Below are 19,358 nucleotides of genomic sequence, written 5' to 3'. Positions count from 1 at the left end.
CAAGTTAATGCACGACGAAGAATTAGTGAAAAAACCACTGAAGAGCTGTACAGTTCATACCACAGCAAATGCTAATCTATAGGCTGTCTACCAGAGATGAACATTTTTTATTATAATGTGTTTTATAATGACACTCTCCAATACATCTGTACTACGTGACTCGTAACAAACACTGTATAATGTCACAGATTACCAAAGAGCAGAGTAGCTGCTAATTTACCTCCATCTTGTGAGTTCATGATGTTCAGAGCAAACAGCATTGCATTGGAGAACGTGGTAGCCTCCTCTTTGCTTGCAAAATTCAAGCCATAGACCTGCCGTGCATCGCGCCATTGATGAAAGGTAGGTGTTGCTTGATTGTACTTCAGTCCTTTCACAATGGAGTAATTAATGACTACCTGTGATTTGAAAGAAAGGAATGAAGATTAAAAATAGTTCTTTTTTCAGTGGGATAAAACCCAGTCCTCTGGTAAAGCTTTACATTGGTAAAGGCAATTCCTAGGCAGCTCCTAGAAGGCTGCACAGTAAGGCAGTGTGTGTTTTGATGAGAGAAGACGCACATCTCAGGGTGAGATTTACAAAAGCTCAATTGAGCCTCGGGGTAAAAATCACACTAAACCACTTCTGCAGGATACAGCTGTGAAGATCATGTAGATCTTGCAGACAGATGTGACGAGACAGTGCCAGCAGTTGCCATCTTTTGGGGGATGATCATACACAATTGTCAGAAAATGAGTCAGAAAGGCCTCTTGGCACTAAACCTGCCCTACAGAAGATAAATCCAAACATTGCACTAGCTTTGCTTTTCTCCACCTACGTGACTGATAACCACTAGCTTCTTATGTTAAGAAAGTTTCTTCTCTAGAATCAGATAGGCAATGACAAAACCAGACAAGCAAATACTTCCTCTCCCACCTGTACATTGTATAAATTCCAGGTACGGGGCGACTGTAGCAGAAGAGTGTTCCTGTATGTTTTAATTTAATGCGCTAAATACAATACCCCATTTGTCCTTCGGCAGGGAATGTGGAGGGCACCAAGCTACACAGTACACCTGGGATCTGATCAGAAACATCCAATGCTAAAAGCACAAGCTGCTCTAGGTGGAGATGGAAAGGCAGAAGTGTTTGCTGCACCATTAATAAGCCAGAAGGACCTGTGGCAGAGACAGCACCCCTGAGATACCCATCTGCGGTCTGACAATGGCACTCTGTTGTCACACAAATCTAAGACACAAAATGACAACAGAAGGGATCATAATTATTCTCATAAACAGGCACAGTGCAGTTGAAAACAGAGAAGATGTAGGAAATGGAAGCTCTCTCTTCATCAGCCCACACAGGCCAGGAACAGATGGGAACACCACGGACACAGAAAATTAAAATTATGAGCAGGGAAAATCTGAAGTTCAATATTCAAATACAGCAAACCTGGTTTTGAATATTTGAGATTGTCTCTACAAATGGAGATATTTTGGCTGGAGTTTTGCCAAAAGCCAGATCAATCTCACCATTTCTGGTCCTCATCGAAAGCAAATCAATGGAAAATCCTTCATGAAACTAGTTTGTATGGCTCGTCTGTAAATTAGGTGGGCTGGGCACTGCTATGCAGGAATAGGAGGAGGGGTCTTGGTGCATGCTGTTAAGGAAAGCACTATTAAAGTCAAAAAAGCACCAGAGGGTTAGTGTAGTTGCATAGTGTAAAAACCTATGCCAAAAACAATCTCATAGAAGTAAAATTTGCTTTCCCTAAATATCAACTCAAGGAACGCAGAGAATCTGAGGGTTTGATCCCTTCAGTTGAATAAAGAAAGACTTTAAATGTTGACCTTCATTAATAATCAGAATACCTACACCTGTCGTATCAAGCTCAAAACAATTTCAGAATAGGAAATGAAACACAGAATACTCAGTTGCACTCATCTCCTTTGGCTAATGTTTCCAGAATACGGAAAAAAAAGAGGATGGGTTCTTCTGCTTTTGTTAAGAATGAGCACACACAGGTATCTGGTACAGATGGTGTTGAGACCCTGCAAGGCACACGATGGTAACTAAGTACTTCAGAGCAGCAACTGAAATAAAGAAGTCTCCCTCTCGGGGCATAGGGGCTTTTTTACAGGTGTTTCTAAGGGATCTTTACTATAAAGCTTCATATGTCAGTAAGATAAGATCTGCCATGCTGAACAGGCCAACAGTTCATCTTTTAATCTTCAGCTGTAGTCCATAACACGTCTCTTGCAGAAACAAGAAATGGATTTGTCCATAAACAGTTCTTCCTATAACTCTTCACACAGTTCATCTTAAAAGCTGAAACATGACGGGTTTTGTGCCTGTGTTTTTCTTTTTTGACTTGTGTTAGTATTTTCTATCCTGAAACAAAGTAGTCTTGTAACTGATATAAATGTCTGTGGTACTCTGAACCATGCTAAATTCTGGATTTCAATGATCTTGTATAACAAGGAGTTTCATGGATGTTGTGCATAATATCAATATGGTGTCACCCCTCAATACTCCCATCACTAGAATGTATAAAACCAAGTTGATTCACTCTGCTTGGTTCTCCCCTTCATGTTTTCAACTTAGTTTAAGTGTAGGCATTCTGGGGCAGGCAGGGGATTTTGTGATTTATTAAAAAGCTCAAAACCAAGAAGCCCTTTCCTCTGACTGCAGTCTGTAGGCTGCTGAGTTATACGTTGTCAGTAGTGAAGACGGTGGTTGTTGACAAGATTCACAGGAATGGGGCTAGAAGGGATTGAGGGGGCCTCAGGACCACATCTGAGGTGTAACTACAAGCAAGATGATGAGAAGAGCTCCCACACAAGTCTTACCACACACACTGTTGCTTATTCAATCAGAACAAGACATTTGTTGCTTCTCCAGAGCATGAAACAGTTCAGAAGTTTGTTATCAGTTTGGGTAACAGACTGTGGCACTGTCAGTGCTCAGATTTCTCTCATGGGGAGCACTCATACAACTGCTAAACCAGGGAGGATATGGCACAGCAACTAAAATATGCTACAGCTGAGATCAGATTCCTTATTTCTGTAAACAGGCCCAAACCTGAACAACTTCTAGTAAGTTACAGTGATGATTAATTGGTTCCTTTACTTTTCAAAGAATGTAGTTTAGTTTATACCCCAAGAATACTGTCCCCATTTCAGTTTTGGCTTAGGCTCAAATGCAAAATGTCCCACCTTCCCTGAGGCCCTGTTTTTATGTTCACTTCTTAGCCATGTCAATACATCAAACCCTCAGGAGATGTGATTCAGTTTTGACTTGTACCCTCCTCCCCATCTATTTATTTAGCACACGCCTTTTGGTGATGAGATCAGAGCTGAAATCACTTGCTGTAAAGTCATTATATTTAAACCCTCTGTTGATTTGGCTCCAAAGCTTGGAGTTGGGGAGCTACTACTCATCAGCTAAACCAAAGAGATTGGACCCTTGTACAGTTTTAGCTTTGTGAACTTCTTGCGTGGTGACTGAAGTTAATACACTTCACCTTTACAGCAGGCTAGGTTACAACTGGCAAGCTGCAACATGGGAATAATCTGTTTGCTTGCAAGTATTGGGCTTCAAGAAAATGAAAGCTGCAAGGAAACATCAAAGCTCATGATGTCCAGTGATTGTAACACTGTTCTGGCCTTAGCTTCAAAACAGTTCTGGCCTCTGTGGCTACTTCAAAACATCAAAAAGTCTTCTGGTTTTCAGAAGATTATCACTCATGCCAGCGTGACTCTACGCAAATGTGCATGTCTGTGCAGAGCAGAAACTGGAATTCATGCACCACTGGCGCTGCTGCTGCTGCACGCAAGCACACAATGAGCACATCAGCCAGACATATGGAGAGTAAGAGGTCAGGTGACCACTTCCTGGTGGTGAGAATGGTGCTGAAGTTCTGCCACTCTAAAACCCACATTTCTTTGTGGTGAATGTTTTACACGCCATCAGCTAGTGAAGAAGATTAACACAGATGAGGTAAGCAGAATGAGAAGACAGTACTATAAACTCTCAGCACATGATCCAGTTAAGAGCTAGAAAACAGGCAGCTAGATAAAGCCAAAACTGTAAGTCTACAGAAGAAGATAGATGAAAAAAAGAAAGAGGATGAAAAGTAAAGAAAGAGATGAGACGTGTAATATAAACCAACAAAAATTAAAAGGGAAACACTAGAGGCAGGCAGGGGTGAAATCATGAAGATTATTCTAGTCTACACCTTGCCAAGCAGTATGTAACAAAATTTAAATTGTTCCTTGTGGTATTGTTGTGTTATGTATTTTAAACTGTTTGCTTGACTCTCAGAAATCAGCTTCATTATATGCCAAATCCAGTATTAGCTGAAGATTGGTCCTTTTCAGAAAAATATGGCTTTCTTGGCAAAGTAACAGCTTTACTCAAACCTTGCTTCCAGTGTGATTTAGCACAACCTGAGAACAAGCATGAAATAGCTTGTACAGAGAATTAGTTTTACAGAAATTAATTTCTGTTCTCCTTAAATGCAAATACTTAGCAAGCCTAACAAGCTTATGATACCATGTGAGATATATAAAATATATTAAATTCTGAATCTTGAGACTTTCAGAATGTTCGTTTTAATACTACTCTGCTACGCTGTCTTCAATTTACTGCTACTCTAATCATATTTAAGTTGAATACTCTCTTTTAGACAGATGAAGTGACCGAGGTACTTTTTTGTTTGAGGAAGGACTTTTAGTCTGTAAACCCTAAAAAAATACATTTTTTCTATCTGTTTCCTGCTGAACTGAGATGATTTTTAGATGTCACATAGACTCCTTGTAAGCAGGAACATTTGCAAGCAATGTTACACTTAATGCAAAACACGTTTAAAGTACAGCTCAAGATTTGACTTTTTAATATATTCTATTCTTTCAATTGTGTACTCCAATTAAGACAGACCTCTGGTACATAGTCTCACGTATATATGTAGCCTTTATGACTTTTGCTTGTTTTACACCAACTATTCCAACTCATGTCAGATTCTGGTCATATGAAAATCATTTACATTCACCTGCTGGCTATGTAAAATAAACAGCCAGCACAGCTTGTTAGGAAGCAATACTTAGTTTCACAACTGACTAAGAAGCTGCTGTATTTCACTTATTTTCTAGAATATTTTCTATTTTTGAAATGGAATTACATTAATATATTGCCTTTGCTCTACTGAGGAGTCCAAAGACCATGGCAGAAGATACACCAAACGTTTCAAAAGTGAACTGCAAGGAGCTAAAAAAACTCTACCTCCCTACTTCTATTCTGCTTTTCCTTTTTCAAAATGATGACTGCATATATGGACAGTGAAGTAAAGCCCCTAACACTTCCAGTAACCAGCCTGACTAACTCTCTTCCATTTGGCCTAAGCATCATTACAGCTGAGGGTCATCATCTGCATTTCCATAAGCAAATTGGACAATTCAACATTTCTGGCAGTTGAGAGGTGATGGTGCCACAGCTGCTGCTTTCTGATTTGGCCTTCCTTGCCAGGTCCCTGCCCATCTCACACTGGCAGCAGTGCTCACCACACATTCCCAGGAGGCAACACTGCTCTCTGAACCAAGAGGAAATCAATTTCCCACCTTTTTCTGAGTCTTCTGCCAAGTTGAGGGCTCAAGGTGAGCATGGGAGGCAGGCAGCCCAGACAGGTTGGGTTGCAACTGCCATGCTGGCCTCATGCCAACACAGAGGGAATCCCCAAGTCTGAAATTTCTGCTTTAAAATGCAAATGGCTGTCAGGTACAGCACTGCTACTCCACTTGAGCATATATTTTTTAATTTATGACCTAAACACAACATTTGGTTACAGAGCTGCTGATGGAAGGCACTACCTGGCACACCCATGAGCCAGGCTGCCCGCAGCCATGCCATGGTGGCCCAGGGCTGAGCACTGTGATTTGGTGGCTGAAGTGGGTCGGCTCCCAGTTCTGGTCATCTAAATCTCATATAGCTCCTTTAATACCCAAGGAGCTCCGGAGGACTTAGGCTGCTGTAAATCAGATCACGGTGTGCACCCAGGATGAACTAATTACTTATCACAACAATGTAACAATCACACTTTGTGAGATGGAAGTGCAGAACGACTGCCATTTTTAAAAATAAATTATACAAAGTTTGAAGGGCTGGAGTAAACAGACTTGTAGGCACCTTGCAGGGAGCAGGAAATGTTGCTAGACTGCATGAAGTATAGAACTGACAGTATCAAATGAGATCAAAGGTTAATTTACAGGAAACTCAATACAGTTACTCACTTGTTGATCTTGCAGTTTAACTCCAACTACCCTGAAGGTGTTCGTGGCCGTGTTGTGGTATATGTTGATTCTGCTGAATCCCTGCTGTCCAGGTTTGATTGGCACCCATTTCTTACTGGTATCGTCATAGACCATAACTGAAGCCCGGGCTTGGCAAATACTCTGTTCACTGGAGAGTAAAAACAACAAAAATCAGGAAAAAAAAAAGCCACTGAGTTTGCCATTCACTAGCAAAAATATCTAAACCAACAGAAATTATCAGAACTATTTGCAACATATGTTTTAAAAGAGATCTGCTAATCCTTTGAATGCAATCTGCCTGGTAAATTAAAGCTGGCATGTATGTGTTGATAGGTTCAAAAAACTCTGGTATGCTGCTGTTTTGAACTGATAATCTATTTTATATAAAAATATTAGGCCCTGAGGAATAACTTGTTTCACACAAACGTTATAAAAACTGTCCAACAGTCTGAATGCTCAATTTATTTTATGTACCTATTGGCAAGCGAAGCCTTGCACATTTACATGAAAACTTACCAGTATTTTACATCCCACTGACAAAATAAATGTGACATTCACAGCTCAGTTACACATTTAAAACTGGAAGCAACCAGACCTTAAACGAAAAGCTATGTTAGGTAAACTGAAGAAATCAATTACGTTAATCCAGCTGATGCCTAATACCCAGACTGACTGATGCACTTAGAAGTCCCAGAATACATGGTGCAAAACACACAGAAAATCTCTTTCCTTCATCAGTCACAAAGAAAGTGGGAAAGGGGAATCCGTGTATGCATTTCAGTATTAATGTAAACAGCCATTATTTTGCGTAGCATTAATATTGAACTATTTTTGTCCTGTAGATTAACAGAAATTCATCAGTTCTTCACCACTTGCTTGCATGTTTGTGACTAATATATACATGCCAGATTCATGCTAAAACACACCTTGCACCTGCAAGAAATGCCACTGGCAAAGACAGTTGAGATGACATGTCAATATGGATCATGAGTTCAACTCCCGCTCTCCTGACTTCCCAGTCACTTTTCTTGTAACAGAGAAAAGAAAGAGCTCTTTTATAAAAAGGAAAAAGGAATCCTCCCAATTTTGGAGATGGCAGATCTTCAAACATAAGAGGGATATCCAACGAGCAAATAATAATAATAAACCAGGTGGGAAGAGACCTTCAAGATCATCACGTCCAACCCATCAACCAATCCAACCAAACAACTAAACCATGGCATCAAGCACCCCATCAAGTCTCCTCCTGAACACCTCCAATGATGGTGACTCCACCACCTCCCCGGGCAGCCCATTCCAATGGGCAATCACTCTCTCTGTATAGAACTTCTTCCTAACATCCAACCTAAACCTCCACTGGCGCAGCCTGAGACTGTGTCCTCTTGTTCTGGTACTGGCTGCCTGGGAGAAGAGACCAACCCCCTCCTGGCTACAACCTCCCTTCAGGTAGTTGTAGAGAGTAATAAGGTCACCCCTGAGACTCCTCTTCTCTAGGCTAAGCAACCCCAGCTCCCTCAGTCTCTCCTCATAGGGCTTGTCTTCCAAACTCCTCACCAACTTCGTTGCCCTTCTCTGGACTCGTTCCAGCAAGTCAACATCACCTCTCTTCCTTGGCCCAAGCTGTGTTAAATAATTTTTGGCAGTGCAATATCAAGCGGTAAATCCTCTTTGCACACAAATCCCCTTTCTCCCCTCTCTTGCATCTATAATATATTTTTTTAATTTTTATTTTATTTTATTTTGCCTCAGTAATGCCTTGCTTGCACATAAACACACCAGAAGTTTCTGGACGCTGCTAAATCTGCACTCTTACTGTGATAAATTATACCACTTGTATATTACACCAAATGTCGCAAACCCAAACCCACTTGATTCCATCACCATTATCTTTTTAATGTAAGGGAGCACGTTACTGTAAGTATTAAGAGGATCTGAGTAGATTACAGCATCAGTTTTCAATCTTTTATGGTATGTAGGTCTCAAAAAGAATTCCAAGGCAAATGCATCCCCCACTATACACTAAAGCCTATGGATGCCAGATTGTTTTATCAGTCACATTGCACAGACTCCAGGTAGCCCACAGACCTCCTCTAGGCTGTGGGAAAGAGCCCGAGAATGCTTCACAACATTTACAGAGGGAGCAATGATGCTGGCAGACATCTCCATAAAGAACAAAGTAAGAAAATTCAGAATAAAGTGTGGCTTTTTATTATGTAGAATACTATATTCTAGTACTGAAACACTACATTCAGACCAGAACAACTAAACATTATTTTACTTATATTACTGAAAATTTATAAAATCAAGATCATCCATCAGTTGCTGTGGCTTTGTTATGCAAGATACATGGAGAGCAGCTCTGCCTTTGCTCATGTACTTACCCAGCAAATACTTCTCCACCCCTTTTTTCCTAAGGTAAGTTAAGGCATTTGAGCTTGCTCCAGCCTGTCTAATCCTCCAGCTGGTGCAAGAGGCACAGACTAGCAGTAGCAGCAGCATTGCCTACCTCTTCCAGACCTGCCCAGTGATGCTCACTCTCCTTCAGATTCACAGACGGGGAGGACAGGACAGAACTGCACTGGAAAAAGGCAAGTACACTGGATTAGCCTTGCCATGTAGAAGCAGAACGGGTGGAAATAATCTCCAGTGCAGTCCTATGGCTGGATGATGCCTATCTGCCTGGGCTACCATGCATCATATGCCACCTTCACTTTCAGAGCTGGGAGGAGAAGCAGTTGCCCAGAGCCACAGCAACCTCCTGCCTAGATTGCCACCAGGCTCCCAGAAAGCATGGTCCTTGGGAGAGTCACACTCAGCCAACATAACAATGGGTCATTCTCCTTATTCCTTGCTGGTCACTACAAGTCACAATGTACTAAGCAAGCAAGACCATGCTACCAGTTTCAACAGAGCTAGTCTCAAACCCAAAGTCATCTCCATCTCAGTTAAATTTTGGAACCCATACTTGCCACCGGCTCCTTAATCAGTCACAATTAATTAAATTATTCTTATTTATAACAAGGAGACTAGATTGAACCATACATAGACATGAGTGTCTTACCATGGTGTTATTTGTAACGCCATATCCAGATTCCAGTGAATACAGCAGCTTTGCCTTCAAACTGCTGTGACTTAAACGGCAGCAAAGAACCTCTTTACAACTCCATGAAATATGGATGCAGACCCCAGAAGCAATACTTAATGCGTGACTACCAATTGCTACTGTAATATGAAGCAACAGATCAAGCTCAATCTCTGCTCTCCCTGCAGTCAATGAAGTTTTTCATCATTCATATAAATGGAAACAGGATTAAGCATGTTATCTGGCCTCCAGTGAAATAACAGAAAGGAACATAAAACAAGTACAGCACAAGGGGAATCCTTTCCTGCAAAGCACTTCATCAATCTTTCACAAGCTAAAATGCCCCCAGGGACTCATTGCTACCTTCCTGTCTCACCCTAAATGGAGATGTAACTCACTATGCCTGAAGACTCTGTACTTGTCCTACCCACAAAAAGCACAACTCTACCACTGCTGCTTTAAGTTCAGCAAACATTCCTCTTATACAGGTCAGTGGGAACCTCTCTATTACCTTCTGTGAAGTCCATTATTTTAACCATAAACCAAGTAACAATGCTTTCACAAAGCTCCAACAAAATTTTGTTATTTTGGGATCATACAGCATTGATACTCAGGTCAACTACACGTAACAGGTAATTATTATGGAGTTTAGTCACACTATTATGCATAGTCACACTCCTTCTTCATGAGTACAGTCTGTCAGATATCAATATTTATACACAAGGTCATGACTGTACCTTCTAGAACTTGCCTTATTTTCCTAAGAATACACTAAAGTTAATGAAAAATGGAGAATATTTATCGTTTCACGTACTTATCCAAACATTACTAAATGCCCTTATCGACTTTTTGTGTCATAAACATGCAAGCAGTTAGAGACATTCACCTGTGTTTCTGCCACAGGCAATTATGTGTAAAAAAGACAGAACCTGCGTCACGGAAGGGTTTTAATTACAACATTGTTCAGATTTGTGCATAACACCTACTCCAATGTGCTACACTTTGCCCTAGAGCAGATTTAAGACATTTTATTTATGTGTGAAAGAGAAGAGGCTCTTCCTAGGGACTCCTTCATATCCAAATCGTAATACCTGACCCTATTTATTCTGAAAACATTTTCTCCTCAGAGTTTTAGATCTACTGGATGGTAAACCTCTGCACCAGCACTTGCTTGCCTGAAGTTAAAGCAGATCTGATTAACTTCATATCTGAAAGAAGCAGACTGCACCAGGAAATTCTTTGTTCACAGCTTGTAGCTCAAATCCAGTATTCACCCTTGAGACTTACAGAATATTGCTTCAGTAACATTCTAATTTATATTTGTTAAAAATATTTTTGCAGATGATCCTGTTTATTTAATTTTGTGTAACCTGTTCTGACACACTCTCGTCCACCTCTTCTGTTTAGGATTTGTCTTCACAAATCAGCAAATTAGCTAATTTGGAGTTAATCCTTCTTGAAAGGGTCAGCTTTTAACCTTTTCTTCAGCCCTGGAGAGAGTGGTGGCTGAGTGGAGTGTTTGGGATGGACAAATACGTTTGCTGTATCATCTTTGCTTTGCTAGCTATGATGCCAGCAGCACTTCCAGCATCACATGGGTCACATCGACCTTAAAGCTACAAGGTAAAGTACAGACACTACCTCAATCAGCTGGGACTGGCAAAGAGGCTGCACTTTAAGATAATGCTGCAATGAAGGCTTCATCCAGAAATCTCTCTCCTCTTCTGCCTCTGCAAGAATCTGAGAAATGCAGTGGGTTTTTTCCTGACTTTTAGTAAATTTACAATTACCAAGGACTCATAGCCAAAAAAGATCCACAAAGGAGTATGGAAAAGATAATATAGGGAGTCTTAGGGAAAATATCTGTATTTTTTGTGAATTATCACATGAGACTTAATGGGTGTGCTTGACATTACCTACTGGTCTCTTCTCCCAGGCAACCACCAACATAACAAGAAGACACAGTCTCAAGCTGCACCAGGGGAGCTTTAGGCTAGATGTTAGGAAGAAGTTCTTCACAAAAAGAGTGATTGGCCATTGGAATGGCCTGCCCAGGGAAGTGGTGGAGTCACCATCACTGGAGGTGTTTAAAAAGAGACTGGATGAGGCAAGTGATGTCATGGTTTAGTTGATTAGGCATTGGGTGATGGGTTGGACTTGATGATCTCGAAGGTCTTTTCCAACCTGGTCTGGTCTAGTCTATTCTATTGTACCCCATCCTATCCTAATTCTACTGACTGAAAGTAATTAAATAGGAGCACGGAACAAGGGGAAGTGAGTTGACAGAAGTGACTGTGGAGGTTGGGAGTAGGGAAGCCGCGTATCAGGGAAAAGTCCTCCTGTTTCACTCTGTCTAACCCAGTGGGTTATACACATGCACTTGGGCGAAAAGCTCAAAACTGAACCATGAAAGACCTGGTATAGAGAATAAAGAGGAAAAATGAATAAAACATAGTGGCAGATCTTTGGTAGAGAGGCTCTGAAGGGTCTTCTGTTTTTCTCTCCTGTCACAAGCTAAGAAAAAGATGAGAGGCCAAGCTGCACTGCTCTTTCAATGACCCTTTTTCTCTACTTACAAGGCATTTTCCTATGACTATAAGTGTGGTACTGAATCACTGAGCTCACCTCTGACCAGTGGCTCTCTCATGGTGCAAAGTGATCCCAGCCCTATCTGAACTCCCCAACCAGCAACCAGCCCACTCAGATGTCACCTCTCCAGGAAGCAATGGGAGAGGTTTAAAATACTTTCTCATAGAACCATGACAATGTAATACAGCTTTTTTGGGGGGTGGTGTCATCAAATCATGCTCACAGAAGTGCAGCAAACAACTGCAACTATCCAACTTCAGGGTTAAACACTTAATTCTGTGGGCTTTGCTGCAGAAAGTCAGCTGGACTGGGAGACTTTCACTGTCTTTTGTATTTACAGACAGAACTGTTTCCCTGGGGGAGAAATTCTCTCAGCATAAATTGTGAAAGTGCCCCTGACAGAAATCAAGCTATCATGCTTTGGACCTGTTATACACATCTACCTTGTTTCAAGCTGCTCATGATCCTCACCTTCAAACAAGCTGTCTTCTGGTATTCTTAGGAAATGCAAACAGAAACTTTCACAAATAAATACTGTATTTTATTTCTATTTTTCATCCATTTCATCTCCTCCTCTCCCCTCCCCATCCCCTTTCCCCCTATAAATGATTAAAAATTCAAAGTTATTTTGTACTGACCTAACCATCCCTTATTGGTGTCAGAAACTGTTAATACTACTTTGCCCAAGGCTTGTCCTACCTGGGAACATTCAGCACTGAGAACACATGAGATAAATCACAAGCCATTTAACATGTCTCACTTCTCCACTGACTCTGCTTACAGAGTCACAGTTGCGTGGTTAAAGCTGAAGTGAAAGTAGTAGTTGCTGATGTTGATTTTAGATCACAGAATCAATAAGATTGGAAAAGACCTCAAAGATCATCAAGTCCAACCTGTCATCCAAAACCTCATGACTACTAAACCATGGCACCAAGTGCCACATCCAATCCCCTCCTGAACACTTCCAGGGACAGTAACTCCACCACCTCTCCAGGCAGCCCATTCCAATGGCTAACAACTCTCTCTGTGAAGAACTTTCTCTTCACCTTGATGCTAACAGTTTTCTTCAATGTCTGCTTAGACAGCTCTTGTAAACATAAAATCCTGTACATTGACACATGTGGTCTGTGTGGTATGTATTTGTGTCATCCTCAAAATTAGTAAGCTACAAATCATGTTCCTGCAGCATATCAAGTGCACTGTAAACTCTAACAAACTAGTTTCCTAAACATTTTTATTTGGTTTCCCTACAACAAATATAATAATGGCTGTGATGCAGGGAAGTGTTTTGGTACTTACCTTTATAGAAAGAGGAGGGCATTTCTGTTTGACAAGATTTACAGAAAGAAAACCCTCCAGGAAACCCTCTGAACACGTCAGTCAGGTCATTTGGGCTCATATAGAGCACATCTGAGACCTGTGTGTATTAGAGACAAAACTGTTGGGGTGCAGTAGGTCTCCAGCCTTCCAGCACAGATTCACTGCCATCTTTGCTCACAACCCTGTTTCTCAGTGGGAGCCTCATTTCTCCAATACAGTGTCAGTCTCACTTGTGGCTTCTTTTGGCACATCCTTTTACAAAGCCTACTTCCCTCTGTCGCCAAACATGCAGGATAGTCAGTGCCACCCAGAGCACTGAAGAACTCATTTTCTCAGTAACACAACAAAACCTCATAGTGAAACAATAGCATTTAGCCATTCATCAAATTAAGCACAGTGGAAACCTATAGGATTTTACATCCAGATAGGTCCTTCAATCCTCAGTGATATGTGAAAGCCTGATTTTTTTTCCTAGCAGACATTTAGAAAAATAGTAGAGGTTTATACATAACATTGAATCACTATCTCCAGTTGCTTTTTGGAGTCAAATTTCCTGAGATTCCTTGAAAAAACAACCCACAGACCTAGTGGTCAGAACTCCTCAATTTTCACTCACTCCTGATTGCCTGCTTGTGCAGAGAGAAATCCATGACAGCGATGCTCTTGCCCCAGTCAGCTTGAAGTGAAACCCAGTTCCCAGGGGAGCTTCTATTTTTTGGTCTCCTGCTCAGCTTGTGTGTACACATTGAACACTTGCCTTTGTTTCTGGTCTTTGGCAGCATTGCCAGCAAGGCTTTTGCACTGAGCATTTGCTGTAGATGCCTGGCTATCACCTTTCTCCACTGGTGTTGAACTTCATCATCTAAACATTTTAATATTAAATAATTGCAAGACAATAGCACAAAGTCTCCTTCATGAGCAGCTCTCAAAATGACTGTCATATTTTATAGAGCAGGAAATGGAAATACTGGTACCTCCAGTGTTAACAAGAGTAAGACGAACACCTCCACAAGGAAAAGCATTTAAGAGTTAATCGTTTCTGTTAGCAATGATATATTAATTTTGAATTCTCCCTTTTTACATTGCCACACCAATTGGAATTGCCACATCTAATATCTACTGCAGGCAGCCATTGCAGACACTTCAAATGGAAATCGAAAAAGAGAGTTTATGAGGCACCCAGGACTCACACTAAGACAGGACTTTGGGAGATGAGTTGCTAAATTTGCAAACATGCATGCAATCCTGGCATGATAACAGAAATTTGCATAACCTTCTGTTACCCCATAGTGCTCTCGAGCATGGGAGAAGTGAGTAGAACTAGAAAAAGAAACAAAGCATGCAAAACGATAATGTAGTGGGAGAGATGTTCCACCTGGGCCTGACTATCAGTCCAGAACAGCTTAGTCCTCAGCGCCACCAGTGAAAGCCTATGGAGAGCCCTGACCTCTCATAGTCTGCTGCAGCACTTAATTAGCACAACTGCCAATCAGTGGAGATTTAAGACCAATGGAGTGGCTGCCAATGGATGTCTTTGTAAGCCAGCACATCTGCTTAGTTTATGTAGTTGAGATTTTGCAATAAGAATTCAAATAACTCTAAACAGAAATCCAGTCATCAGTACCATGATATCTTTAAAAAATGCTTCAAGAGAGCTGCTTTGCAAAAGGCACTTCATAGAGGAACTGTAGTGATTCAGAGAGCCATTGCTGCAAGGCAGTCAGACTTCCAGAGCCAACACATGCTCAAGGAAACTTTCCCTTCAGCTTCCACACTCTCCAACAAGACTGGGTCACCTCTGTCTCCTAATGGAGAAACTCCATTGCTCCATTAATGCTTTAACCACGCAATATATCTTTCTGCACTGAAGTACATGGTTCACTTTCAGATTTTGCATGCTACCTTGAAGATACAATTTGAGAATTCTTAAAAATAAATATCAAGTAGGATTTCTGTGACCACCACAATTTCCTAAAAATACATAAAGAAATGGCCTGGGGAAACACTATGAACCCAATTAGTCAAGAATAGGAAAAAAACTAACTTGACTAGATCAGGTTGCTATTAATATAAACTATTTCCCTTCACCCTTAAATTACAGAAATAAAAAGAAGAAGTAACTAATCTTGTAGAATACACATTATGCAAAACCCAGAATTGAACTGTCAAGTGAAATATAAGACTGAGGGCTCTCAGCCATGGACCAGCCACCTCAATATTTCAGGAGAACAATACCTTAAACAAAGGCTTTGAAAGATCATAATCATAACTAATAATCAGGAAAGGCAGTCTTGTAAGTGAATACAGGAAATCAGCATAAAGGTCTTTCATTAAAGCTTGTGTTGCTTTGCCTTGGTTTCCTTTCAGTCCCAGAAGAAATGCAAATAAACCTGCGACAATTTCTCTGGAGCTGACTGAGGTAGACCAAGAATGAAGAAGGCTCGCTCCAGCAAGTTAGCTTCCCTCTCACTACCAGAGAATGCATACTAATGTAACACTGCCATAAAAGCATAATTACCATTTTATACAATTATAAATTTTCCTATGAGGCCATAACCAAAACACAGACCTTTCACACTTATAACAGTACATGCTTTCCTTCTCATCCAACCACACTAAACCTGGTCAACAAATTCTGCAGTCTTGCATGGTCCCCAGATACTTACGTGCCTGCCATTGAGGAATACCTGCCAGGTAATTCCACAGGAGTATCCAGTCAAGTCTGGCACGTGTGCTTAAAACCAAATGGGCTGTTTCACCTGATTACGGAGCACAAGACAAATTTGGCAGGGAGACAAGCCAGAAGACTCTATGAAGGCTTAAAACCAAAACAGGAAAGGGAAGTGCTATTGAGCGAGCAGGAGGGCAGGATGTAACACTTACTTGTACAGCAGGGGCGGGGAAGGGACTGTAAAGAAGAAATGTATTCCTTCTTTCAGATGATTTACTGAACAAGAGTCCAAACAATATAGATTAAGATTAGATGCATTCCCTTTGCTTCATTGGTGGCACAGATATTGAAAACATTTCACTTATGTCTTAAGGCACAGGTTCACTGTTCAAGAAAAAGCAAAAGTAAACAAAACTCAGACTCATAAAAAATTGCTATTATTCATTTATGGCATGGGTGTTTGCATGGCACAGAACCAAATCCAGGGGCCCTGACCGTAGCAAGGGCCCCTGTCCCACCTCGCCATCAGCCTGGTGTTTCCTACAGATGGCTGGGGGTCAGTTCCAGCCCAGAACTTAAATTGTCACGGCACAATGCCCAGGATACTGTGCACTGACTCTCATCTACCATGGCAATACAGCATGTGGATGGGAGCTGCCTTACACCTGGCTAATTCAAGGTCCAAACGGAGAAAAAACTTTTTTTGTGTTTGCTCTCCAACTCCATTGTCCTAATTGGGGTATCACCATCAGTACATGAATTAAGAAATGCCATGTTCTGGTTGCAAGTAGAGAAAGCTGAAGTTCTATTCCTGAAGACAATTTCTTGTGAAAATGAGGAGTTTTGTCAGTGTGCTCACAAGTTCTCTTAATGTGTCTAAATACGTCATCTCTTATCTGTGCTTACACAAACACGGACAATGTAAATATAAAATGCAAACAGCTGCAGAACAAACCCACTGCCTCTCCCTAGCTCAGGCCATCACAAGCACTCCTTTCCTGAAGACTTTATGTCGTTTACCTTAATAGAACTTTTAAACACACATTCTTAAGAAAGTACTTCTTCCATGGCACTACTTAAACCACTTCACAACGTGAGCCCAGAAGGTAGTACAGGATCAGTGGGTGGAAAGGGGAAGGAGGGTTTGCACCCACTTGTGTTGTTGCAGCATTTGCTAAGCCAATTTTTGTCCACTCAGTCATTACACAACCTACGAACGGATGTGTTACTAAATCTGAACCTAGTTCCCTAAAGTGCAATGCAAATGAACTATCTCCCTCCTGTAAACCATTGCACAAAAGCTTATCTTTCTCAACTATTTTGATCCCTTTTGCCCATCTGTCTGAGCTTGACAATCCAGAGCAGCCATGGCACCCAGGTAACCTCCCAGAGCATCCCACAAACTTCAGAGGCACTCAGCTCTTGAAGACCTGCTTGAAACACAGCAAGGAGCTGTGGTTTTACCACAGAGGTAGCATGTAGCATGCCAGGCACATAGGCTCTCTGTGAGTCAGCACTGGGAGACCCTGAAGTCTCCACTGATGTGAGCAAAACCTGCAAAGCCTTCGGGAGACCAGTCCTCATGGAATCACACAATCCCTTTGCAGTAGTATATATGTGAATAATCTTAGATCCCCACCTAATACAGCAAGGAGGAAACAGTGTAAGAAACGGGCTGAATTTGGCAAGGTGCACCAGCTACAAAAACACTTCAGTGCAGTTTCTGTTGGGAAGCAAAGGCTTCAAACACCACTCTACCTGAGTGGAGAAGCGGAGTGCTTTCTTTACTGGTTTTCCTGTTCTAAAATAATGCTTTCATGGTCCAACTGAAAGGCCTGCAGAAACTACTGGTGAAATGGTGCCTAGAGAAAACAGGAGTCAAAATCTGGTTGATTTCATGGTTGCTAGTGCACCAGCTATTCAGCTGCAGCTTGTGATTCCGCTGCAGTAAATCTCCATTCAACTGAAGTGTTTCTGTTTTCAACTGATGGAGGAAGTTTAAAATCAAAGAATAAATAAAAGTTCTCACTGACATTTAAGCAAAGATTTTTCTGTTGTGTGTTTGGTTTTGATTTTTTTTTTTCCTGTTTAATGAAACATTTTATTAACACTTTTCTGAGATTTCAGCTTGGCTGCATTTTTGATACTACACCTTTCTGCTTTGAGGTCTGGGTGGATTTGGGGTACAACCTTGTTTGATTTTAAAAAAATTGTGCTTTTCATGAATTTAAAACATGACTTTATTTTGCATCAAGTGGCAGTCCTTCTGTATAGCTCATGCACTGCTTACACTATTATTGTAGAGTTTGTCCATGCAAACAGTGCCTTCCCACATGTATTGGAAAAGAAAAACATAATCTGAAAAATGCATCTCCAAATAACCATGGACTCAAATCATCACTAATTGCCCAGACCAGCCACACTAACTCCACTGTTCTAGGCAGAGGGATGCAGGAAGATGGACTAAGGAAAGATCTGAGCAGACTTTTTATTTCTCTGATCTCATGTGTTGGGGATAGAGTCACTCATCTGGAAGGAAGGACAACTTAGTTGTCAGAATAGTTTTCCTGCTAAACCAAGCAGATATAATTCTTCTTAAATACCTTCTATAATAATATCAGCTGGAATAATCTGGTTTTAAATGTTGGGTTCTCCTGGACATAAAATAACGTGGAGCACACCTGAAACCTCAGCATCCTCCCAGCTCCTGCTAGCACTGTGCATGCCCAAAGCACAGCAAAGAGCAGCTCACTACTGACACATCCAATGTCACTCTGGGAAACAATGATAGTGAGTGGGATAAAGCCCACTCAGCATCCCTGATATAAGCCAAATTAATTTCATTAAGCATTACGGCATACATTCCAGCAGAAGTGCCTCTAATCACCCCTTTGCATTTCAAAATTGCCTCTGTGGCCCTGGACTAGAAAAGGAGCACTTAGAAAGCAACAGCGTTCTGGGACAAATGACAAATAAGGCCCAGTGGCTGATTTCTATCTAGTCCTCACAAAGGACCATATGCTGGATGAAGACATTATTTCAGTCATGTGCTGAGATCTGTTTGTGAAGATCAGGATTCCTGAACACAGAAGTGAGTCTTTAGTTGCAGTTGTGGGACCATTCCCATAGGTTTCCAAGTAGCAGGTCTGCTGGCCATGGACTAGCCTTCGATGTTCCAAAGATGTCCAAGTACTGTTTGTTTTTTTCTTGTTCTTTTTTTTTTTCTGAGGAGCTTTATTACTAGATGAAACATGACTTGTATAAAACAAATACACTATGTATTTTCAGTTCTTAGAGCAACAGACTGAATGCAGAAAGGTGTCTCAGCCTCAGAACGACTCATCTCCAAATACTAAACCAAGTTAATTTTTAAGAATGAAGCAACACACTGTAGAATATGCTGTTTATACTCT

The 19,358-nt window shown here is 41.1% G+C and overlaps 1 protein-coding gene across 7 annotated transcripts in view; it reads right to left on the bottom strand.

The window, feature by feature from the left end:
* Positions 1-19,358, bottom strand: part of EVL (Enah/Vasp-like) — a 144,154-nt gene that overhangs the window by 62,402 nt on the left and 62,394 nt on the right. For 5 of the 7 annotated variants that reach the window (XM_068160115.1, XM_068160117.1, XM_068160113.1 and 2 more), the window contains exons 2-3: positions 6,263-6,431; positions 221-398 (exon numbers count right to left, since the gene is read on the bottom strand). In XM_068160115.1, coding sequence (XP_068016216.1) covers positions 221-398; positions 6,263-6,431 — 347 coding nt within the window. Of the gene's footprint in view, positions 1-220; positions 399-6,262; positions 6,432-8,789; positions 8,862-15,940; positions 16,079-19,358 lie in introns of those variants that run through there. The other 2 variants (XM_068160114.1, XM_068160116.1) reach the window with 2 other exon arrangements.

This window comes from Melanerpes formicivorus, unplaced genomic scaffold, assembly GCF_026170545.1.
Source record: "Melanerpes formicivorus ecotype bairdi unplaced genomic scaffold, bMelFor1.0.p_v2 SCAF_48, whole genome shotgun sequence".
Lineage (NCBI taxonomy): Eukaryota > Metazoa > Chordata > Aves > Piciformes > Picidae > Melanerpes > Melanerpes formicivorus.
The sequence above is the reverse complement of the archived record's forward strand: the minus strand, read 5'-3'. Positions and strand labels throughout refer to the sequence as shown.